The 26035-nt window shown below is 41.2% G+C and overlaps 1 protein-coding gene across 2 annotated transcripts in view; it reads right to left on the bottom strand.

The window, feature by feature from the left end:
- Positions 1-26035, bottom strand: part of DRC7 (dynein regulatory complex subunit 7) — a 156989-nt gene that overhangs the window by 41084 nt on the left and 89870 nt on the right. For both annotated transcript variants that reach the window (XM_069217357.1, XM_069217358.1), the window contains exons 9-11: positions 9494-9560; positions 5603-5731; positions 2596-2724 (exon numbers count right to left, since the gene is read on the bottom strand). In XM_069217357.1, coding sequence (XP_069073458.1) covers positions 2596-2724; positions 5603-5731; positions 9494-9560 — 325 coding nt within the window. The remainder of the gene's footprint in view (positions 1-2595; positions 2725-5602; positions 5732-9493; positions 9561-26035) is intronic.

The following is a 26035-nucleotide window of genomic DNA, read 5'->3' as shown; positions in this document are numbered from 1 at the left end:
TAGCTATTCACTAATCCATATATCACAAAAGTCACATGAGAGAACTATTGCCCCAAAAACAGCCTGGCCCTAAAAACTGTATTTTCTCAAAATAGTACAACTGTTTATAGAAACATGTGTCAGCAGCAAATAGCCTCACAGGCTACTGTTTAACACACTTCCTTCCAGTTCTATCAAAATCTCACACGAAGCATCGCTATTCTACCCATTTGAAAGCTGTCCTACCACTTGCAAAATCACCTGCCATTTTCCATCTTCACCTGACCATTAGGGAACTCATGTTCTACTCAGATGGATTAAAACTTGTAACGGCCGGATTCAGGAGTGGGGACACTACGCAGAAATGGAGAATCTGGATTCCGATATCCCTGCACCACAATCCAGCCAATTCCTAATTAGCACCATTCGGTAAAACTCACAGTAAAGGTCCCAAAGTCAAATGTATGTCATTGATAGCTAAACAAGGCTTCCCAACAGAAAGAGTCTGCAGCACAGGTTGCTTCTTGGTAGAGGTGCAGCTTACAAAAGCAAACTAAAAATTAAATAACTTTACAATGCAAATGTGAATATGCTCAAAAGAAGTTCATGCACATTTAGATAACGCTGCAATCAATTCCAGTTTTGTAGCAATGAAAAACATCTTGTGGATTATTGAGACACTTCTCATAAAGGATACTTACAAACACGTCTTTATATATGCTAGGATATACACACTGCTGAATCATGACTAAATTTACCTGAAGGACCTTCTTGACACAATGAAATAAGTTAATACGTTATGTTTACAATTACCCTGGTAGGATGACCTAGCCTTCATGTGGTGGGAAAAGCCATTTACCTGTATCAATAATTATCTAGCAAAGAATCCATCTTGTAGAATTAAATTGCTTAGGAAAAAGGTTTGAATAGTCCTAGGGCAATTTTCTAAACTCGTATCTAGAGATTTCAGTAGTTGGGCTTTGCCCCTTTTAAGAATTGCATGTTCTACTCAGTTGGAAGAGTTCCATAATGCTTTTCCATGCTGGAAAAAAGTTAAGTCAGTTTCAAACACATATATTTAGTCACAAATCAATGAGAGGTGGAGATGCCAACACAGTCACTTATGAACTGGAGAAAAATACTCCTGCTGGGGACTTATGGGTGATGGCAAAATACAGTCAGGCTGGGTGGCATATGTTTACTATGAAGATAAGACAATTAGTATTTACTTAGAACTCAGTCTTTCCTCTACATAAGCAATGAACAGAGGCAGATTAATAAGAGGTCTTAATAACATTACTTTGCACTGTTCTCAAGGGGGCAATATGTCATACAGGCACCTTTATTCTTCAAATTCAACCCACACATCTTTATTTCATGCGTTTTCCATACTAAATTACATAGTTTCCCCACTTTCACCTAGCAAAAATCTTTCTCAGGAATCCAGAACCATTTCTCTGAAAAGCTTCAGTCACGCCTCACAGTGAAACAAACATCCACTCATTTCTGTGCAATACTGCTGCATTTCATGCAACAAAATAGCAAAAACAATGTTAGATGAGGTGTTGGTCTAACAAGGAAAATATTCTCAGCTTTGTGTCTCACGCTCATACTTAGGCCATCATCGTGATCAAAATATTCTATGTTATCATGCTTATGTTTGGCAAGTGAACAACATTGTCACTGTAATTCTTCAATGAAAACCGAGATTTCATTCACACTGCATTTTGTTGACAAAGCATATAACACAAATTAAGCTGTTCTCTCCATCCATGAAATGTTTATGAGTAAATAGCTTTGGAATTATGCATAACACTGGGATAAGAAAGCAGTTACTATATAATGCCTTGCGTCATTACAGCAAATTGACTTTGTTCCAACCAGAGGGTCCATCCTCATAGAGCTTTTTTGCATTCATTAGGTTCCATTAGTAGAGAGTTCTCAAAACATTTGGTGGTTCTCACTATTTGTTTCCAAGTCTCAAACCATGAAAACAATCTGTTACTTAAATGATCAAACCTTATTTTGCTCCTTACATACGTTTAGGTCCCTTACTGTCTCGCTAGAGGGGTTGCAAATAAATAATGTAGGAAGAGAAGGAGTATGAGAGATAATATACTAGATTTGGCAGAGGAGAAAAAGGGTAATGGTATTGACAACAAAGAAAAGCTAGTGAAAATAATCGGAATGTGAGAGGTTCAATCAGTAAAACAGATTATTTGGCAAATGTGGAGAAAAGGTGTGCATAAGGTTGGTCAAGCAAAGTGGAAGATTTTAGCAGAGAAAGCAGCCACTTTAATATATGTTCTTCTTGGTGACTTTAGCTGCACAGGGATGAGCTTCACAGAAATTTCAGGGCAGCCATGGGATATGAGATAGATAGGGGAAAGAAGGTTGATAGATGTTGACATTATTTTAGGATTAGCGCAGCCCTCAGGGCTGAGAAATAAGAAACTGAAAAGGAACAGAGTTGCAGTTAAAAAGGATTTGTTAATCTGTACATATTGCAGCCTGATGAAAGACACAAGGGGATGGGAAGGAAGAAAGACAATTGTGGTGTTGATAACAAAATGGCAACACATAAGAGGCAGCAATATAATTGGAGAGCAGGTGTACCTCTTAGAGACTCGCCACGTCCAGGAGCAAAATAATCTGTTGTTGTCCCGGTTTTCCTATTGATCTCCTTCATTTCCAGCTTGTCCTGCCGATTCTTGAACCACTGTCTCACCTCCATCTCTTGGGTGTCTAAAAGGAAATTGTGGATGGGTCACAATTGCCACTCTCCAATAAACCCAGTGCCCGAATCTATGAGATTCCTTTGCACAATTCTTATCGGCATTTTTTAACGCTAAGTGCAAGTGTTAAAAAGAGGCTCCCATTGATTACAATTGGCCTCTGGATGCTTTGCAGGATTAGCGTCATACTTATTGACGCTAGTCCTGCAAAGCACCTGACTAGCGTAAAAAAAGTATGACACTAGTCACCCTAACTACCGCCATGGTGCACCGTATTATAAATGTGGCGCTCCTCCGGTGGTGTTAGGGGGGCGCTAAGGGGCACAAGAAAAGTGGCGCTGCCATTCTATCCTTTTTACCACCCTCAAGCCTCTTGGCTGTAAGCTTACAATTGTTTCTAAGCATGTACCCAGTCTGAACGTTCTCCCGCAAGAATGAGGAGTTACAGAGAAGGTGGCCATCTTTAAAATGGGAAAAGCAATTAAAAAGTTCTTTAATTGCAAGGACATTTGCTCAAGCACTGTCCGACTAAATTATATCAATTTTTTAGACTGACAAGAGGACATCAGAAAAAAGAACTTCACAAGAACTCCGTGATTGTCTAAGACGCGTGTGCATCTGCTGAAAGCAGCTATGTCAGCATTGTGTTCTAGTGCTTCCTAATATGAACAAAAGTTGGTGGGCCCAACACCATAAAGTAACCAACTTCTCGTGCAGGTACCTCGATAATATTCTTTGGGATTTTTTAAGTGTTGCATTACTGTAATGCTGCCCACTTGGATCAAACATCTGTCTTAAATCCAACAGAAAAAGCCAAGCCGAGCTAATCTAAGACCCCCTGATTAACAACATGTAGGTCTATAACTCCTCTTGAGAGCATGGCATGACTGAAGTGAGATGAGGGGAGTTTGGGGTGCAAAGTTACTTTGAGGGTGAAGGAGCTGTTTTCCTATCAGCATATCTGGATACTTCAGAGGTTTATCGGTGCTTGGCATACTTGAGAGTTCACCTACTGCAGGTGCTAATGCATTTGTGGTAAATGGCCTGGGAGTACTGCAGTTCTGTGTAGTTCGGTTTGGAGGGTGGGTGGAGGAGACTGGCTGAGTGGCAGCCACGATCCATGAACTACCAAATACCAAAATTCAGTTTAGTTCTGAAGATGAAAAGGAAATATGAGAATAATCTCTGAAAATCATTTGGTGCGCTTTTTCTCACTCACGTTCATTTCAAGTAGAATTTGTTCAAGACACAGATCAATGCAATGGCATCTTCTTGCTTTCACTGTACTTCCTGGGAAAAATGTTCTCATTCTTAACTTACGTTATGTATGCTATGCTTACGTTAGGGATGAGTCCCACAGAAATGCAAAAAAATGAGCAAATGATTGTAAATTACAAATGTGTAAATCTAACTGAATATATATATATATATATATCTCCCAAACACGAAAAGCCCAGGCACCAGTCCATGTTCAAATCCAAGCATTTAATAGCATTTCTGAGCAGCAGGACAAAAAATCCTGACGCGTTTCGGCAACAGCATGCCTTGTTCACAGGTAAGTAAGAGCAGGTGTGAGTGAGCCAGTGTTTTTCAAATACACAGTCATGTGACTTCAATAAACAAACTCCAACTCCCATAATGCACAGTTCCATATAAATAACTTCCTGAACTGGAGCGCTTAAATTCCATATAGCTGCAATAGCATAAGAGGCACTTCAGTTCACCATATAAATGTTCTTATGTGCATTAGGTATTCATTACTTGATAGTCCACTTGCTTTTACAGTTGCTGCCCAGCATGAGAACAGCAATACAAGGAATACATGAAAAGTAAGAGGAGAGGCACACTGTCTCCCTCCTATCCCTTGCTCACCTCCATCACAATATATTTCTCGGATAAATGCCTTGTTTGCATGAAGGTGAGTGGGTCGGGCCCCTTCCATAAAACTATCATTGTCACCTCCTGCTCCGTAAGGGGCCACAGACCCTGCAGGGCGGCCTGGGTTACTGGGGCGAAGCATCCCACAGAAAATATCTCCAAAACACGAAAAGCCTAGGCACCAGTCCATGTTCAAATCCAAATCCAAGCATTTAATAGCATTTCTGAGCAGCAAGACAAAAAATCCTGTCACGTTTCGGCCTTACGGAGCAGGAGGTGACAATGATATATATATATATATATATATATATAAGAAAGAAGTGACTCAAACAGATGATCTCATTAAAGAACAAAAATATATTTCTACTACAACGTTTCAGCTTCCGCCTTCCTCAGGTAGTACAAGATGGTTTGCTCAGTGGCTGCACAGCTGACACTGGTGGATTTTCAAAAAGCATCATGAGTGAAGATTCCAATTGGAATGTGGAATCAATGCAGTCCTGAGAACTCTTCAGATATGCAGAAATACCACTTGATTTCTGCATATCTGAAGAGTTCTCAGGACTGCATTGATTCCACATTCCAATTGGAATCTTCACTCATGATGCTTTTTGAAAATCCACCAGTGTCAGCTGTGCAGCCACTGAGCAAACCATCTTGTACTACCTGAGGAAGGCGGAAGCTGAAACGTTGTAGTAGAAATATATTTTTGTTCTTTAATGAGATCATCTGTTTGAGTCACTTCTTTCTTGGATATTACATTTTCTTGTGGCTCTTTGTATCCTTTGGGATCCAGATTTTTGCCCTGGCTGGCTGTTGTTTTCTTGTGATCCTGCATCTTCCAGTATATATATATATATATATATATATATATATATATATATATATATATATATATATAACAACTTTTTAAACTTAATCTTGTTTTGGCCTTCGCGGGTAAGTCCACCAATAATTGAATTGATCCAATAACTGAATTTATCTGCCAGTCCCAAAACCCTCCATCTTACACTCGTTGTCCTGATAGATGGTGTGGCATGACACCATCCCATCCTCCATCAGGTATGGTGCCCACTTCTCAAGCCTAGACTTCTTATACTGAATCACCTTCTTCCCCTCCGGGCTCCTGGTTTCGAATTCTGCAGGATAGAAAAACAGCAAGGGTTAAAAGTTAAATAATACGAAGTAGGTGTTCAGTAGCTGACAAGCCTGGTTGGATAGAATAAGTATCAAAGGGCTTTACAGAATGGTTTATGCCAAATATTGTTATTTAGGGTGATAACATGTTTTTGGTGTTTCTATTTACGATTTTGGGTTTGATTCTCTTTAAGACTTATTTATGGTGTGGCAGTAAACACATTTCCCAAGAAGAATGTGTGGTGGTGCAATTAGGTGTAAGAGAAAATAAGAGACGACCCATCCTCAATGTTGTATCAATAAGCCCTGCAGATCATCACACCGTGAATATTCAATGAATGCAATAGAGGGGGATTGGTTGAGTGGCTGTTGACCTGCTAAATTGCAAGTCTCCCTGTTTTCCCCTCCCAGCATCCTACCTCAACCATCACTAACACCAATATCTACACTATCACAAACCATCAACAACAATGAGAGGTCGTTGCTGTCTAAACAAAATGACATCTATGCAAGCAATATATGTGTCACTATCCCCTTACAGGAAGTGCAATAATTTAATTCCCTTCTTCCTTGAATACATACCAAAGAAGTACCTCAAAGGTGGTAGGGTAAAGAAAACACCTGTTGTAAGCAGAAAGGGTTCTGGGGTCCAGTGCACAATTTATTATAATATATATACTACAAGAATACATGCCAAGAAATGCTGTCAAATTTATGCACAACTGTGCAAATGGCATCTTTATATTTGCACACAAGAGGAACTTTCTCTATGTCAAGATCTACGCTTTCTCCATGCTATGAGACAGAAGAGGTTAAATTGGGGTCATCTTTGACTGAAAACTAGCGGGAAATGATGAGCTGAACCAAATTTCAAGAAAGGAGGTGGTCTTCATAGGCTGTTTCCTCAAAATCATTCTGTGTCAGTCAAAAAGTACAATGTCGCTTTACCTTCCAGCTTGGAGAGCTTCCTTTTCGAATGGAAGCAAAAGGATTGCCAAAAGAAAGTGTCAGACTTCATACAGGATTTGGGGCCAGATGTATAATTTTTTACAATAGCGACTACCTAATTGCGATTTTTAGCGAATCACAATTAAGTAATTGCTATTGGAATGTATGAAACTCCAGGAGTTTCATACCGCGATTCACAATGGCTCGCAGATCGACCTACCTCATTAATATTCATGAGGTAGGCCGCAATTTGCAAGCCATTGCGAATGGCTACAATCACAGGGATGTTGGCCTGCTGGGCTCAGCAGACCTCTATGTCTGTGATTGCTTTTCGATAAAGCAATCTTTTATTTTTTAAATGCAGCAGGTTTTCTTTAAAGGAAAACGGGATGCGTTTAAAAATGAAAAATTAAAAGTTTTCTTTTCATTTTTCAAGAGTGGGCAGTGATCCGTGGGACCTCTGCCTGCTCCTAAAAAACGTTTTTGCATGCATTCAGAACGGGGAAGGGGTCCCTTGAGGACCCCTTCCCCTTTGAGAATGGGTTACCACCTCCTTGAAGTAGGTGGTAACTGCGATTGTTTTGCGACCGCATTCAGCGTCAAAAAACAATCTTACATACCTCTGCGATTCTGTATTAGGAAAGGATGCCCTACACACGCCCCTTCCTAATACTGAATCGGTATGTAGTCGCAAATCCAATTTACGATTCGGTAACAAGTTCCTGAATCGCAAATTGGATTTGATACATACCAAAACGCATTTTTGCGATCGCCAACGGATCGCAAAAATGTTTGATACATCTAGGTACCAGTATGATATCACCTTTGGCAGGTAATCAGATTTTAATGAATGAATAGTACTATTTTTTATGCTGCAGTTATTGCAAGAAAGGAAAAGCCACCATCAGGGACATCTTAGATAATGTCATGGATAACGAATAGGCTCTCCCCGAGTAGGATCCCATAAGCCTTTTATAAGAAAAACATATTTTAAAAAATATAGGTCCTTCTAAGGTTTATTTTTATTTTCTTTCTGTTTAAGAGCATAAATACATCTCTAATATCAACAAAGTAGGTGTATCATCCTGTGAACGTTTTCTGTTTTTCAAACCAAAAAAGGAAAGTAATTAGGCAGATAACCAATACAGCTTTGCACAGAGAAAAATAAACTTTTCCTTTAACACACAAGGTCGACCAAGCTATGCTAGAAAATACATATTTGTCCCTAGAACCCCAGTTACTCTTGAAGCTAGCATAAGACATCAATAATTTAATTTGAAGATTAATTTATAGGTCCCCAGTGATTTCCATGGCGGAGAACTAGGATATTTCTTCGTAGATGTGTGAACTGATCTTTAGGTAGCTGCTCTGAAAATGTCAGCTATAAGTATATTGCCTGTACGGACAATAGTAGACACTTTCCTTCTAGTGGAATGAACCATGGGTACATGGGACACAAACTTGTTTACTTTTTGGTATCAATTAATTCTACGAAATATAATCTAATGGTGTTGGGCTGCTTCAAATTTGCCATCCTTGTTCACGTATTTGCCAGAAAGGTCTGTAGTTATTCTGATCTTTTTTGCCTGTAGTTATCCTGATCTTTTTATGGGTGCAATCGAAGAGACTATTTCACATCTAGGGCATGCACAGAATTTGTTTGCTGGAGAGGAAGTATTTCACAAAAAATATATGAAGCTAGAACTCCGACCTGAAAATCTGAAAGCTATTTCAGTAGGAATTTTAGAACGGTTCTAAATCCCATCTTTGAAACACTATATAAGGCTTTTTAAAGCACACTGCATCCTACTAGCGATAACACTTTTTACAGGTAATTAACAATGTTCCATATAACAAGAGTGGCCAATGGTGAGGATAAAGTAGGTAAGCCAATGTTGAGATGTCTGAAGGAGTCGTTCTGCTTAGGAAGATTGCATGTGACCTCCTCTCCCCCTTATAGTTTTCCTCTGATGATACTTAGTTCTCTTCTGCAGCATTTGTTAAATTCAGTACTGCTAGTAGGGCTGATGGCCACGCTGGCCATAGTAGCAAATGTCAGGGGATTTATAATGTGGCTTGGTATATTCTCTCCTCTTCCTCAGCCATACTGTTTTGAATGTGCTGGCCTATGATTTGTGCGTCTTGACGTTGGTACGTGTACTGATTAGTGCATTTCCCTTTTAAGGTTAGGTTAATATTTTTGTAGGGTATCAGGTTTTAATCACAAAAGCCTAAAGGAGACTGTCTTGTGGATATACCATGGCAATAAACATATGTGCATGAATCATCCACAACTTATGTACTTATGATCTGGTTAATGACAAGTATTTCATCAGTAGTTTCAGTCTTCATGAAGTTTTGCCTTTTTTCCTTGGGTGATGATCATTGAGGGAATCTTTGCACCATATGCCATAAGGCACTTTTTTTTCTTGAGACATTTGTTCAGTCGATTCCTTCTAATTATTTATTACAGAGCACATGTGATGAATGAGAGAAACTCCATGGGAGAGATACCTGAGAATGAGTGATACTGCTGATGTCTAATAAGCAGTGTTTAATCTCAAAACCCATCAAAGTATGCTCAGGTGTACTGAAAATGTGGAGGAAGCAGTGTATTTTGGATCAAGACTGATGTGCGCTGCCAGTGTTAGGGTGTAGACACAAAGTGAATGGACACCCATCTTGAAAATACAGAAGTCAAGAAAGGAAGAACAAGAGAAGAAATGAGGGGAATGATCAAGAGACTGGCGGAGAGGTATGGAAGAACAAAGGGAAGAGGAAAAATATGCATGTGCTATAGATGGTAGTGATCGTACCTTTTGGAGACACTACTATTGGTTCCACCCACGATGGCGGCATGTTGAAGATGCCCCTATCCTTGTCCTGTAGAAGAAGAGATGAGAAATACTTAGACCAGCCATGAATGGGGTTCACAGGCCAGAAAATGGAAAGAATGATAGCAGAACAGGTCCAAAAATATAAATCTCTATGGATTACTTGCCCAATACCTTAAATGCCCTTTCATTAGCATCCTTTTCCAATAACTGATTTAACGAGAATTCTGTCTAGAAGTCACTTCAATTAACTTTGTCTAAAAGCACCTGAGCTGTGTGCATTCACTTCCTCCCTTAGGTCAACTCTCAACTGTTAACACAGTCATTTACAACTTCTGCCATTGTTTTCTTAATGTCTAGGTTCTGTTTCCTTCTTTCTTTTCTTCTGTACGCCTCTGGAAATGTTTTGGCTATGTTTCCACTGATATTGTTGGACTGCTGTAACATAATATAAGCTGACTCACCAAAGAATGAACTACACAAACTTCAGAGTCTACAAAATCAAGTTGTTAGACTTTGCCTCAATCTTATGAAAGTGGGCAACATTACTCATGACCTTATAAAAAAATCTACTGGCTCACAGTTAATCAAATAATTAAGGGTCAAATTGAGTACCAACTTTTTGCAACCACTATTTTATTTTGTGAAATAAGGAATCAGAATGGGTCACAATAAGATTCACCACATTAATATTCATGAGGTAGGTCGCTAATTGCAAATCACAGACCATCGTGTCTGTAATCGCCTTTAAATGAATTAAAGTTTTTTTTAAAGTGCGACAGGGTTTCCTTTGTTTGAGAGTTGGCAGTGGTTCTCTGGACCTACTCCCAAACAAGCTTTTGTTTACAATCACAAAGTGAAAGAGGTCCCAAAGTGGCTCCTTTCCTTTTGTGAATGGGTTACCACCCCAACTTGGGAGCCAGTGTTTCTTCAATGATTTGTGATTGGATTACAGTTGCCAAACATTGATACAAAGGATGCAGAATCTGCATTTGGAAGGGATGTCAAAAACAAACCCCATAAAAAAATTATATTTGGTATACATTTCTAAACACATTTAGTGATTCTGAAAAAAGTTTACAAATAGCTTTATGAGGTTAGTATGTCAGAAAAGGGGTTTAGCATTCACAAACCCTCTGATTTACCGATTCATAGAGTCTACAAACACTAAACCATTCACAGATCTGGCCCTTAGTTGTCAGAAGCAGGTAGAATCTCTAATTCTTTGATCTGGATCCTTAAGAGGTAGGTACTCCAAAGTGCGTTTGCCTACCAGGTGGAACCTCTAAGGCCAGTTCTTTGCATAGACGACACAGCTGTGCATGTGCATGACCTCAAGACCTTAAACTAAGGCATGGCTGATTATGGTGTGGAAGTATCAGTACATCAAGGGCAACTCCAACTTATGTAATGAATGAAAACATCTGTGAACACTCACAGACGGAGGAACATTCTAAACAATAAACAGATGCTTACAAAAGTTGTTGAACCACTTGCTAATGAATGGACAGTACCATTACCACTGATAAACACCACAGACTTGAACAATATTCTGTCCCTTCAAGAACTGATAGACAGCCCTGGATTTTCTTAGAGGTGTTTTGTGAAGGGAACAACCAGTGGAACATACACTATACCATTGGTGGCTCTGAAGCAATTTTGTAAGTGCTAAACTATGCGTTGTGTTTACAAAATTGCTTGCAAAGCATCAGAGTAGCAGTCTTTGAGACCTTGAGAACGTTTATAAACTCAAATCCAGCGTAATCAAGAAATTCTGCCCAAAAAAGTTTCAAAAGGAGCATCAAGTACTACCATTAATACTGCTATAATTACGAGCATAGGACCAGAAGTACAGAGCTTTTTTTCAGTTTGTGACCAGGAAAAAAGCAATTTTGTAGGTACAAAACCCATTTTTGCGATTCTGTAATCTATTATCAAATTGCAAAATGGGTAGTAATTCGGTATCAGGAAGGGATGTGTCAAGGGCGACCCTTCCTGATAGCAACTCACAGTAGTATGCATGGATGTTTGGTGACTGAATTGTGGTCGCAAAACGTTTGCTTTTTACCACCAAATTAAATTTGGTGGTAATCCAGTCGCAAACAGGAATGGGTCCCTAGTGGACCCCTTCACCTTTGTGAATGCATAAAAAAATGTTTTTTAAGGGCAGGCAGTGGTCCCACAGACTACTGCCTACTCTTAAAAAATAAACCTGAAATATTTCAGATTTATTTTTGATATGCATCCTGTTTTCCTTCAAGGAAAACGGACTGCATTTAAAAAAAAACCTGTGAGTGCCAGCCATTCCCAATGGGTCGCAAATTGCGACCTGCCTTATTAATATTAATGATGCAGGTCCCCTGCGACACATTTGGGAATCTGTTGTACATCAGAGCTTGCGACTCACAATTTGCAAATCACTACAATGCGCAAATTGTGAGTCTCAATCTCTGATGGTCGTACATCTGGCCCATTGTTCCTAGGACAATGGCATGCACCTCATAATACCATTGAGCACATTGTGAACATTCTCATAAAGTAGGACAATCATACTATAAGCCACAAATCAGAGAGTAGATCGTCACTCTGTTAAAGAAGTGGATTTATTTGGAGACAGAAAAAGTGATTCGTCATATATCCAACCAAAAAATTGCTATTCCGTCATTGAGAAGGATATTTCAGACCTGAAAGACAGGTACTCCTTATCTAAGATACAAAAACAAGAACTGCCCATTTTCTTAACCACCATTGGCAAAGCCAATAGGTGTCGCCTACGTCAGATCTTTTGGCTTAGTCAATGTTTTTTTTTAGCAATGCTGAACAACAGCTTGGCTGAAAAAAAAAAAAAAAAAAAAAACATGCTCCTACTGTATAGTATTGTATGATGTGGCCTGTCATTGTTTAGTATGGTATGGTGTGGCTTGTCATTGTATAGTACTATATTGTATGGTATGGTACAGCCTGTGATTGTATAGTATGATATGGAATGGCCTGTTATGACCTGTTACTGTATAGTATGGTATGGCCTGTCATTATATAGTATGGCACTGTATGGCCTGTCATTGTACAGTATGGTATGGTTTGTATTTGTATAGCGTAATATGACATGGCCTGTCATTGAATAGTATGGTATGGTATGGTGTTATATGGTATGATATATATGGCCTGCCATTGTTCAGTATGGTATGGTATGATCTGTCACTGTTATTGTATGGTATGGTATGTTATGGTATGGTATGGTATGGTATGGGGTGCCGTTTAGTATGGTATGGTATAGTACGGTATGGGCTGTCATTATGTGGTATGGTATGTCCTGCCATTGTATGGTATGGCTTGTCATTGTATAGTATATGATATGAAATGGTAAGGTTTGGTATGACCTGTGATTTAATAGAATGGTATATTATGGTATATATGGCCTGACAATTGTTCAGTATGGTAAGGTGTCAACGGTCATTGTATAGTATAGTTTTGGTAGGGTATAGACTATTATTTTATAGTATAGCATGGCCTGTCATTATATGGTATGGTATTGTCTGTCACTGCATGGTATGGAAGGGTAGGGTAGGGTATAGTATGGCTTGTCATCATATGGTATAGCATAATATGCCATTGTATAGCATGGTATGGCCTGTCATTATATAGTTTAGTATGGTATGGCCTGTCATTTCATAGTATGGTATGTTATAGTCTGTCATGATATAGTATGGTCTTGTATGACTATGGTATGGCCTGTCATTGTACAGTGTGGTATGGTATGATATGATATGGCCTTCCATGGTATGGTAAGATATGATCAGCCATTGTATAGTATTGTTTAGTATGGCATGGTATAATACTACCTGCCAATGCATAGTACAGTATAAATCGTCTGTCATTGTATTGTATGGTATGGTATGGCCTATCATTATATGTTACCATATGGTTTGTCATTGTATAGTATGGAATAGTATGGCCTGTCATTGTATAGTATGGAATGGAATGGTATGCGCTGCCATTGTACAGTATGGTATAGTATGGTCTGCCATTGCATAGTATGGTATGGTATGGTATGGTCTATCATTGTATAGTATAGTGTGGCATGGACAATCATTGTATAGTTTGATATGGTATGGCCTGTCATTGTTCAGTATGGTAGGGTGTGGTATGGGCTGTCATTGTACTGTATGGCATTGTAAGGTGTGGCCTGTCATTGCATAGTAGGCTACGTTATGGTATGGCATGTCATTGTAAAGTATGGTATGGTATTAGGTATGGAATAGTATGGTATCATAAGGCTTGTTACGGTATTGATTGGTATGCTATAGTATTGCTTGTTATTGTACAGTATGATATGGAATGGTCTGTGATTGTATAGTATGTTATATGTTATTCTTAGGTATGGCCTGTCATTGTATGGTATAGTACTATATGTCCTGTCATTGTACGTGTGGTATGGTATGATATGGCCTGTCATTGTATGGTATGATATGATCTGCCATTGTATAGTATTATTTTATATGGTATGTGAATGTGAATGTATAGAATGGCATGGTATAATACCACCAGCCTCCGATAGTATATGGTTGGTCACTTTACAGTATGGTATAGTATGGCCTGTCATTAACTGTTACCATATGGTTTGTCATTGTATAGCATGGAATAGTATGGCCTGCCACTGTATAGCAGTATGGCCAATCATTGTATAGTTTAATATGGTATGGCGTGTCATTATTCAGTATGGTAGGGTACGGTATGGTAAGGTATGGCCTGTCGTAAGGTATGGTATGGCGTTGGGTATGGAATAGTAAGGTATCATAAGGTTTGTCACTGTACAGACTGGTGCATGATATGGTATGGTCTGTGATTGTATAGTATGTTATATGTTATTCTAAGGTATGGCCTGTCTTTGTATTTTATAGTACGATATGGCCTATCATTGTATAGGAAGTTATAGTATGGTATGGTATGTTATGGTATGGGATGGTATGCTCTGTCATTGTATGGTATGAGATGGCATGATCTGGCATTGTACACTATGGTATGGCCAGTGATTGTATGTAATGGTATGGTGTGGGTGTCCTATAGTATAGTATGGCATGGTATGGTCTGTTTTTGTATAGTATGGTGTGCTATGGTATGGGAGGATATGATATTGTATGGCCTGTCATTGTATAGTATGGTATGGTATGGTATGGTATGTTATGGTATGTTATGGTATAGTATGGCCTGTCATTGTATAGTATGGTATGATATGGCTTGTCATCGTGTAGTATGATATGGTACGCTATGGCATGTCACTGTATAGTTTGGTATGGTATTGCCTGCTATTGCCTAGTATATAATGATATGGAATGCCCTGTCATATTTTAGTATGATGTGGTATGATAAAGCATGGTATTAGGTATAGAGTAGTATGGTATTGTTGTTATTGTACGGCCTGTCACTGTATAGATTGGTAATCTATGATTTGGCTTGCCACAGTACAGCATAATATGGCATGGCCTTTGATTGTATAGTATGTGATGGTATGGCCTATCATTGTATAGGATGTTGTAGTGTGCATGGTATAGTATGACCTGTCATTGTATAGTATGGTATGAGATGGTGTGATCGGTCATTTTACACTATGGTGTTGCCTGTCATTGTATGGAATGATATGGTATGGGCTGTCAATGTATAGTGTGGGTATCACATGTCATTGTGTATGGTATACCCATCACTGTATAGTATGTAATGGTATGGTATGGTCTGTCATTTTATAGTATGTCATAGTACGTTATGGTATGGCATGGCCTGTCACTGTATAGTATGTGATGGTCTGGTATGGCCTGTCATTGTCTGGTATGGTATTGTATGGTATGGTATGGTATGGTATGGTATGGTATGGTATGCTAAGGCATGGCATGGCCTGTCATTCTACAGTATGGCATAGTATGGTATGGTATGGTACAGCCTGTCATTGTATGGTATGGTATTGTGTGGACATGATATCATATGGTATGATATGGTATGGCCCGTCATTGCACAGTATGGAATGATATGGTATGGCATGTCATTGTATAGTGTGGTGTGGTATGGGATAGTATGTATCCTATGGCCTGTCACTGTATAAATCAGTATGCTTTTGTATTGCTTTTCATTGTATAGTAGGATATGGCATGGCCTGTGACGTGTATGGTATGTTACTGTATGGTACGGCCTGTCATTGTATGGTATAGTATGTTATGGCCTGTCATTGTATAGAATGTTATAGTAAGGTATTGCATGGCATGTCATTGTATGGAATAGTATGGTATGGGCTGTCATTGTACAGTGTGGTATACCTATCATTGTATAGTATGGAGTGGTATGGTATTGTATGGCCTGTCATTGTATAGTATGATATGGTATGTGATGGTATAGCCTTTCATTGTATAGCATTGTTTGACATTTTATTGTATATCTTTGTATAGCATGGTATGGTATGTCATGGCAAGTAACTATATAGTATGGAATGGTATTTTATGTTATGGCCTGTCATTTTATAGAATGGTATGGTATTGACTTTCATTGTATAGAAGGGTATAGTGTGGCCTTAGATTGTATAGTATGGTATACCTGTGATTGTATAGTATGTTGTAAAGTACGGAATGGTATGGCCTGTGATTGTATAGTATGATATGCTATATTATGGTATAGCCTGTCATTGTATAGTATGGTATGGCTTGTCATTGTATAGTATGATATAGTATGCTATGGCATGCCATTGTATAGTATGGTATGGTATTTTATGGTATGGCCCCCCATAGCATAGTATATTATGATACAATACAACACCATACTGTTGTGGTATAGTATGGTATGGAATAGTATGGTATTGTTGGTATTGTATGGCCTATCACTGTATAGATTGGTATGCTATGCTATGGCTTGTTATCGTACTGCATGATATGACATGGTCTGTGTTTGTATAGTATGTGATGGTATGGCCTGTCATTGCATACAATGTTATAGTGTGGCATAGTATGGTATGGCCTGTCATTGTATAGTATAGTGTGGTATGGCCAATCATTGTATAGTTTGATATGGTATGGCCTGTCATTGTTCAGTATGGTAGGGTATGGTATGGTATGGTATGGTCTGTCATTGTACTGTATGGCATGGTAAGGTGTGGCCTGTCATTGCATAATATGTTATGTTATGGTATGGTCTGTCATTGTAAAGTATGGTATGGTATTAGGCACTGAATAAATAGTATGGTATTGTAGTGTAGCCATTTTAAGTATAGCTCCATGCACGTTAGTTTAACATACTAGGCCGCTGTGCACTTTGCCCTAGATCTATTTTATTCAGCTTCACATTATTATTTTACAATAACCAGTTGTTACGGTCTTTTTTTAATTTCTTCTATCACACTGTTTAGCTTAGTTCAGCACTGTGTTCTCAAATAATGCATTCATGATCGCCCTGTGCTTCAGTCAAGGCTACAGTCTGGTACACTGCCGGTAAACGTGGTAGAAGTTTAGTCTCCAGCATTCGTAGAAAATACACATCCTTACGTAGGGACATTTTCTTAGAACATCTGCGTGTTAGTTATAAAAAAACTTCCTAGTCCTAGTATACGTCAAGAGGGAGATTCCAGCCAGGGAACCACAATTGTATGCTGAATGCCCCGTTACAGATGCTGATGCAGATTACAGGCCTTTGCTCAGGTATGAGGGTTGATGTCCTCCCGGGGGAACCTGAAAGGCAGGCTTAGAGCTTAACATGCTGTGCTCAAAATATAACTTAGAGAGAGAATAATCTAGCGGCACTATGATAGCCTTATTCTTGTGCTTCACTCTCATCGTTACTATTTTAATATTATTGTGTTGTGTAGTGTAGTTCTGGTTATTGCGGCTCATGCTTTGCTATCCAAAATGCAATCGTTTTATTAAACCAATGCTTAAAACTTATACTGCCTCTATTTTCATTTATATATGAGACCACACTGTGTAGGAGAGAACCGGTTGGGACCTGAGTGACCACGACTTCCCTGAGAAGTACTGAGATGTCATACGCTCGGCTGCCAAATTGTCTCTACCATTTGGGAGAGATGAGGCACTGCTAGTTAGCCGGAGCAAAACCCGGATTTGGAGTGACAAGCGTCATCTACTGTGGGCTAAACTCAGTTCCCCACATCGTGGACGATCTTGTTGCTCAAAATCCAGTAGTCTCATTAAGATAATGAGAGCCTATGCGACATGGCGCCACCAACGTTTGGTCAGGCTCTAATTTTCGGGTCCACCGGAATATCTCAGTCTCATTATATATAATGACTCCTCAGTTCTGTATACAGGGATGTCTGTGGTGCTGAGGATTTCCACCACAGCCGCATAGGTAATCCTATTTTAGCTGGTGGTTGTTCAAGCTTGAACTTTAAAAGGAAAAAAAAAAACTCTTGGTGTACCTTCTCTGAACTCTTAGTGCTTCTATGATGGCGAATCCCCAGGTTGTACAAATAGCTCTTAACATGAGACAACCTCTCACGACGCACTTACTAGCACATGGCCTTATGGCCCAGGGAGGTCCAGTCACGTTTGTGGTGGACGCCCACGCAGCCTATAGAACAGAGATTTTTCACTCATGGGTCACATTCCCAGCAGTTGATGGGAACACAAATACATTTCATACATATTCAGTTGCGAATGCGCCTGGACAATACATGGTGTACGCATACTTAGAGATGCCTCTATCTTATCAAGAACATAATAATTGGCTTGATGGGCCCCTACCCAATACAATATTACCAGTAAGGTTAGGTCCACTAAGTAATGACAGTCCTACATGGCCTTTATTGGCCACATATACACCACATCCTGCGGTTGCGAATTTGGCAGTAGCCGAGGTTCGACGCTTATACATTGAGTTAACATCAATATATAGAAGATTAGTACAATTTGTGATACAAGCTTTAAATACAAAACAAGCATGTGCTGCTCCAGCACAACCACATGCAGTAACACCAGGTATAAATCTGGTGACTGTACATTCAATTATGGGTAAAGTCCCGGCCAAATGAGAGGAGACTCCGTTTTGGCTAGCACAAAAACTTAATACACTGGAGGCAGTATTTCCCCATACGGGACCTCATGATAAATATAGAATATTAACTATGTGCTTGCCCTTTGGGATGGTCCCTACAGTTGAACACTGTAACAAATGGGGCACGGTATTTGCCGCGCTCTATACGACGGCACACGGTACACCGACACTTGCCAACCTACCGGAAGTGCTTAAACAAATTCAAGATGAACATGGGGCTGCTCTGGCCCTAGAGTTGAGAATGCAACTGATGGGCAATTTTGCCACAGTTTCTTCAATCATCCTAAGTAACCTTAAAGGGGAAGCAGTTGCACTCGCAGTGCGAATGCGGCTCCGTGACGTTCCGCAACAAGATCAGGAACGAGAGCTGCCTAAAATAATAGCAGAAACGGGTATCGTCAGAGCAACCGGAGGGGCAGGAGCCCAGTGTCCAATTAGAAGGGCAGGAGCCCTTTAAATTTTCCTCGCGCTCCCGCCGTCGCGGGAAGCGCGTATCGTCAGAGCAACCGGAGGGGCAGGAGCCCAGTGTCCAATTAGAAGGGCAGGAGCCCTTTAAATTTTCCTCGCGCTCCCGCCGTCGCGGGAAGTGCGTATCGTCAGAGCAACCGGAGAGGCAGGAGCCCAGTGTCCAATTAGAAGGGCAGGAGCCCTTTAAATTTTCCTCGTGCTCCCGCCGCGCGGGACGCGCGCGGGCGGCGCCCGGGCCAAGGGCGGGCCCGTCCTTGCCCGTCATTGCCAGGAAGAGCCAGGGCAGGGCCACCCCCCTGACATTTTGTAATAGGTAAAGGCTGCCTGAAGGAAGCACCATATGGTGCTGTGGGTGGAGTGAGGCACCCAGAAAGATTTCCAACAGTTCGGAACTCCAACGCCCTAAACAGGTTCCACAGATGCAGGACTTGGGCAGTGGCTGACAACTATCTACCTACCCGGACACCTTCTCAAACATAGGTGAACAGCCCTTCATGCCTCTTAGGCATCTCAGCACTCCCTAACATAAACCTCAGCAGAGCTAAACAGGGTGAGGAAAAGAGAGGGAGAGTGCTCACAGGAAATAGATTGTTAAACTTTTGCACAGGATCTGAGTGTCCTACCAAAACAAGATGGGTAGACGGAAGGGAGGGATACCTTTGGAAGAAGCAGGCAACAACAAGACCTTAGACGGCTTCCTCCAAAAAGCGGTAGGGGCACTAGAAAAAGAAATTGAACTGGTCGAGCGCCGTCTAACTGCTCCCCCATCTTTCTTTTCACCAGCTTCCCAGTCCCCCTCTGCAGAACCACCAGCACCAACCACCCTCACAATTCAAACACTCAACGCAGAGCCCTTGGACAGAACCATACATTCTTCGGGATCTACCCAGCCTATGCCAAACAGGCCTACACCCTCCCCAAATCATGGCACAAAGGGCAAAAGGAAACGGGGGGAGACGAATCTAAAGAACAAACGGGCCCGTGTCCTGGACCCCTCTGTCCATGCCGTGCCTACCAGATCTAAGGATCATATACCTGCCCAAACTACCAACTATGGCAATCTGGATATTACTTCTATCACAGACCTTATTAAAGATGAGTTTCTAAAACAACTACATCCTATAACAATCCGTCTATCAGCCATCGAGGAGAAACTCGATGCCCTCATTAAACCCAGCCAGCCAATCCCCCCTTCCCCATCGGGTTTGCACTGCTTGCGACAACACCCTATCCTTGGCCCCCCTGTCAATGATGCCAGTAGTCCCCTTCTCCCACCACCTATGGTTCACAAGCCAAAACCACCTTGCTCTGACTCACTACATCAACCAGCGAAGCTCTCTACACCTAGTCTGGCTAATCTCCCTAAAATGTGGTACCCAAAGAGCGATTCCTTTTACCTAAGGCGGACTGGTGAAATTGCCCCTTCCACAAACACGGGCGCCAAACTCCATAGAACCCACCCAAATATCCCAGTAGATCGGATGCGCAGGGACCCAGGAACTAACATGGGAACTTTACATCTACCACCAGAAGCCTGCCCCTACGTGCTTGTTATTACGAATGTCCCTAAGCTCAAGTCCATCATCCCAGAATCATTCACAGAACTGAAAAATAAGGTTATTCATTGGTTGCATAAACATGCTAGATTCGCATTCCATATGATACCCTCAATATTAATGGTGAGGAGGGTGGGTTGGGTGGGTCCACTCAAAAACCCTGGTACTGGGGACTGTATTGTTATTAACTTTAATGCGCCTTCCCTTGTCGAACAGCTTTCCCTAAATGCATGTCATCCCAACCCCCTAGGGGGGGCCACTTCACTTTGCAGGCTTCAGGCCTTTTACCCCCATAAAGCTGCACCAGGCTTCAAGGGGGTGACAATGACATCCAGAGATTTTCCTAGGGCTCAGATGCCAACTGATTTCCAGCCAAGTTGCAATGCTGCCTCGCCCACACTCTCCGAAAACGATTGACTATTACACATGACTTTTCCTAATTCCCGAGGTTCAAGCAACTGGAACAAAAACTATCCTATAGCTGGGAAAAATGAAACTTATAAAACAGGGCAAATCAACTGTGGGGCCGAATATACTCCCATTAGCAACACTAGTGAGTCTACTCTAACTCCCGCTCTCGCCCAGTCAGACTATCTTAAATGTTCTGAAATCCATATCGGGGGAACAGATAAGGAGCGCAGGGTGATTGAGATTAACTTAGCTACAGACCCACTAGATCACAGCAAACCCGCAGACCCACCTCTACTCCAGGTATTTGAATGGCTTAGGCCACCCCCCCGACCTAGATGGGGCTGGAAGCACCCTAGACACGACTGAGAAGGGCACAATGCTTCCCCACGGTACCCTAGCCCCAAGAGAGAATCCTGTGGCTGAAGCTCCCCATAACAAACCAGATGGCTTAGATACCATCCTCAGTTGGAACATTGCCGGGTTGGAGAGTAAAATGAACAACCCTGAATGGGGAAAATGTATAGACAAACATAAAATATGTCTCTTCCAAGAAACATGGGCGCTGGAGCCTAAATATAGAATCGGTTACAAAAGCTACTGGGTTCCAGCAAATAAGGCGAATTCAGGGAGACCCTCAGGTGGCCTGCTAATATGGCTCAGCTGTTCTCTCAAATGTCAAATTGAACCAATTGACTTGGGCTGCCCTGATCTAATGGGTCTATCAATACCATCCCTTAGAGAGAAACCACTTTTAATAATTAACATCTATAATAGGAGCCTGGGCAATAAATATGAGTCCAACGCACTGACTATTTTAGACAATTTTCTCACCGATAAATCACCCTCTCATTTTATTCTCATTGCCGGAGATTTTAACACCACTTTTGAACCCTACTCGCTGGCCCAGGAACTATATAAAGATGAAGATGCTCACTGGGGCATCCCCCAGCTGGTGTCAAGCAAAAGACCTAAAATCAACAGACTATCATACCAGCTCATGGACATTACATTGGCACACGGCCTCCGGGCTTGCAATGGCCGTTCCCGCTCGGATCTTAACCTTCACCCCACATTTAGGCGTGGGTTGCAGACATGGTCGATATGAACATCACAGAACATGAGGAAAGCGACCATGAACCATTGATTTTATCTCTCAGGAACCTACTACCCCTACTTGAAGCCTCCTGCCCCAAGTCCTATGGACAGCAGCTCGCACTGACCAACAACAGGCGAAATGTTAGATGGAAATCCCTGAACACTGACATAACCACTTTGGCAAAAGTGTACAGGCAACTGGCGGATCATATGGAATATATACTTCAACCCACGAAAGATAGTGGTGGGCTTATAGCAGCCCACACACTGTTTTTTAACTCTCTAAAAACCCTACTTACTAAAGAGTCGGCAACAGAGCCTAAACAGAACTCTAACGCAAGATGGTTCAACACTGCATGCAGAGAAGCACAGCATAAGTTGCTGAGAGCCCTAAGAGGTGGCCAGATGGATTATATAAGGGAAGCTAGAAAAGACTACAAAAAGGAACAAGGTAGAGCCCGTAGGAAATGGGATGAATCAAGATGGGTCCTCCTCCTGGAATCTGCTAAAACAAACAACACCACGAAATTTTGGAAACTGGTAGCTGATGCCAGCAATGAACCACACCGTTCGCCTGGTGCCTCAATACTCCCTGCAGAATGGTCCGACCATTTTTCCCAATTATACCTGGGGACCACCGATGCTGCTTCCCGGGATCTGATCCATATCATGACCACCGAGACCCCCAAAATTGAATTCACTTTGGCAGATACCAAGGCTGCGATTGCCTCAATGAAATGGGGAAAGGCCCCCGGCCTTGATAAAATACCAGGAGACCTTTACAAGACGAATCCAGATGTATGGGCCCCATACTTAAACCTCATTTCCAATGAGATAGCTGCTGGAGCACCTGTTCCGAGCTCCTGGTTGGGAGCAGAGATAGTCCCCATTTTTAAGAAAGGCGACCCCTCTAACCCTGCCAACTATCGCCCAATCTCCTTACTCGACAACTTCCAAAAAATCTTTGCAAAGCAAATTTTGTCCTGTCTAGAAGACTGGATTTTAGAAACAAATGCCATCTCTGATCTACAAGCAGGGTTCAGACCAGCAGTCAGTACTATAGATCAGGTGCTAAGATTTTTAACAATAAAATGGAAAACTGTAGAAATAGGAAGGGGTAACCTTTACGTAGTTTTTATCGATCTCAGAGCCGCGTTCGACCTGGTCCCCAGAAACCAGTTATGGCTGACGCTAGCCAATATGGGTGTCCCACATGGCCTTCTGAAACTTATTACCCGCCTACATGAAAATACCTATGCCCAAATCAGGAACGGCAAGAAGGGTGATCTCACAGAACCAGTGGCTATTGAGAGGGGAGTTAGACAGGGGTGCGTCTTGGCCCCAACTCTCTTTCTATTATACATAAACAACTGTATCAAGTACTTAGTAAACTGCACAAATGATTCTCCCAAGCAGACTGGAACCAAAGTCCCCTGCCTACTCTACGCAGATGACACTATTCTTTTGTCTAAATCACCCATGGGAATTCAAAACTTGGTAAACCAGTTTGGTGTATACTGCAGAAACTATGGATTAGACATAAACCATAAGAAAACTAAACTTATGATATACAGCGCCCCGAACAAGAAGCTCAGCGCAAACATAAAGATGGATTTAACTCCCCTGGAGAGAGTAATGGAATATGACTACTTGGGCATTAGACTATCTGACAAGGGCAGCTGGGAGCCAGCCATAAGGAAAGGGGCACTAACAATTAGCCAAAGATGTGGAGTAATAGGACGCAAAGCTAGCACTGCCACAAGCCCCCCTCTGATCCTTATCTCTGAAATATATAAAGCACAAATCCGTGCTGCGGCCCTATATGGAGCAGAACTTTGGGGATTACACAGACAGATGGATACTCTCCAAATCAAAGAAAATAACTTCCTTAGACGCATATCTAGATTGGGGAGGGGCTCGCCAATGCTCCCCCTCAGACTGGACCTGGGCTTAAATAGTATCAAAGACATAGCATATCTAAGACCACTCCTGTATTGGGTCAGACTATGGAAAACAGATGAACTTGAACCCTACAGGGCAGCAGTCAAAGAACTATTACCACCTCATCACGGATGGGAAAAAGTACGGTGGCTTAGGGAGATGAAAGCGGCATGGGCCAAATTGAGTCTATCCCAGTACTGGGAGAACCCCGAGATGATTCCTGGCAGTGCTAAACGCCTGATCAAAGAACATTATTGGGCAAAAATCAACGAGGAATCTCTCGGTCCAAATGGGTCAGGTCGGCTGACAGCAGAATTCCTGCTGGTCAAACACGTTCCCTTCCCTGAAAGCTCCCTGGATCTACCCATACCAGCCCGTGCTCGCTCTCTATTACTCCAGCTCAGGTACGGGACATTGGCGGTCAATAGCTACACGGCTGGTTGGTCGACTAACAGTTCCCCATCGGACAAATGCATAAATTGTCACTTATGCAAGGAAACTGCTGAACACGTCCTATTTTTTTGCCCTCTGTACAAAGGTCCCCGAGGGAAGTGGATTATTCCCTTGTGCAGAACACTCCAACCACTATCCCGCAACAGTCTATTCAGAATATGTAAATACGACACTTCCATACTGATAATCAGCGCTGTTTCTAAATATCTGGCAGCAGCATGGAAAATTCGTAATAGGACTATTTTAGATTTTAACTCACTGTTTGAAGAGCTGTCTAGAAAATAGTAAATCAGCATCCTGTTATATTAGCCTTGGGCTCTAATTGTAAACCGCGACTTATTGAGCCCAAAAGACCGTATCTCTGAATAAGTGCTACATTGAGTTATTTTAACTAAAGTGTTTTATAAATTTAAAATTATACTTAATTTTATAATTGTCAAGATGCAATTTATTGGATTAATTAACCCAAAAGAACTAATTAACCTAGAGCATCATCTACCACTGTCTGACTTCTTAAACTTCTAACCGGTTTTACTGTCTGGAGTTTCAATGCCTGATTTTATATAGAGATGTGCTACACAACAGTTTTTACGTTATTGTTATTTTACTGTTCAGGGTTATGTACAGGGTAAGATCCAGAGACTATTCCGAGCACCTCCTTCACCCCACCTATTTATGAAATCTTTCTCAGGCAGCTACTGGACCCCTACTTTTTTTACTATTGTTCCTTTTACTGTGTATTGGTTTATGGTTTTTATCTTTCTGTATGTATGTATATATTTTTAAACCTTTTAAATGGCCCAAATTTGGACCGAATAAACTATTGATTGAATAGCAGAAACGTATTCAAGTATCGGTCGAGATAGCCCAGGGGCTAGACCACAAAAACCTTCAGGGTAAAATTAATAAAGATAATACTAAACAGCAACCTGAGGGTACTAAGAAACGCTGGGAGAAAAAACAACAAACACCTAAAAAAGAAAGGGGAGAATCTCCACGACTGGAGACCCCAGAGAATAGATATAATCTCAGGAATAGAGAGAATATAAAAACGCCTGATAGATATCAAAATACTGATACATGCCAATCTGGTTCCTTTCAGGACTCATCGGAAAAGAGAAATGAGAGAGGTGGGCGATCAGAGCGGAGAAAAGAGTACATGAAACCGAGACAGGACTCAGAACGCTCTTCTGAGGTTTCTGTTAAAAAGGAAGAGAAACCAGTACAACAAAAACAACAATTTAAAAAGAAAAAAGTGGCAGCTGTCTCAGTTCGACATGCCGCTCAGGAAGAAGGTTCTCTTGAAGAACAAGAAACTGCTAGACAGCGCGGCAGAGGTCACAATAGTTCGCCGGAATCTTCTAGAGCATCTGGAGGTGAAAGCAACTGATGACTTTATACAAGTAGAAACAGCAGACATGCGTGTCTCCGAACCCAATAGGGTTTATAAGGTAACACTACAACTGGAAGGAGACATTGAACGCACTATACACGCAATCTTTTGGGACTGTGTAGTTAAAATATATGACATCTTGTTGGCCGAACAAGATTGGCC

This window comes from Pleurodeles waltl, chromosome 12 (genome assembly GCF_031143425.1).
Source record: "Pleurodeles waltl isolate 20211129_DDA chromosome 12, aPleWal1.hap1.20221129, whole genome shotgun sequence".
NCBI classification, from domain to species: Eukaryota; Metazoa; Chordata; class Amphibia; order Caudata; family Salamandridae; genus Pleurodeles; species Pleurodeles waltl.
The sequence above is the reverse complement of the archived record's forward strand: the minus strand, read 5'-3'. Positions and strand labels throughout refer to the sequence as shown.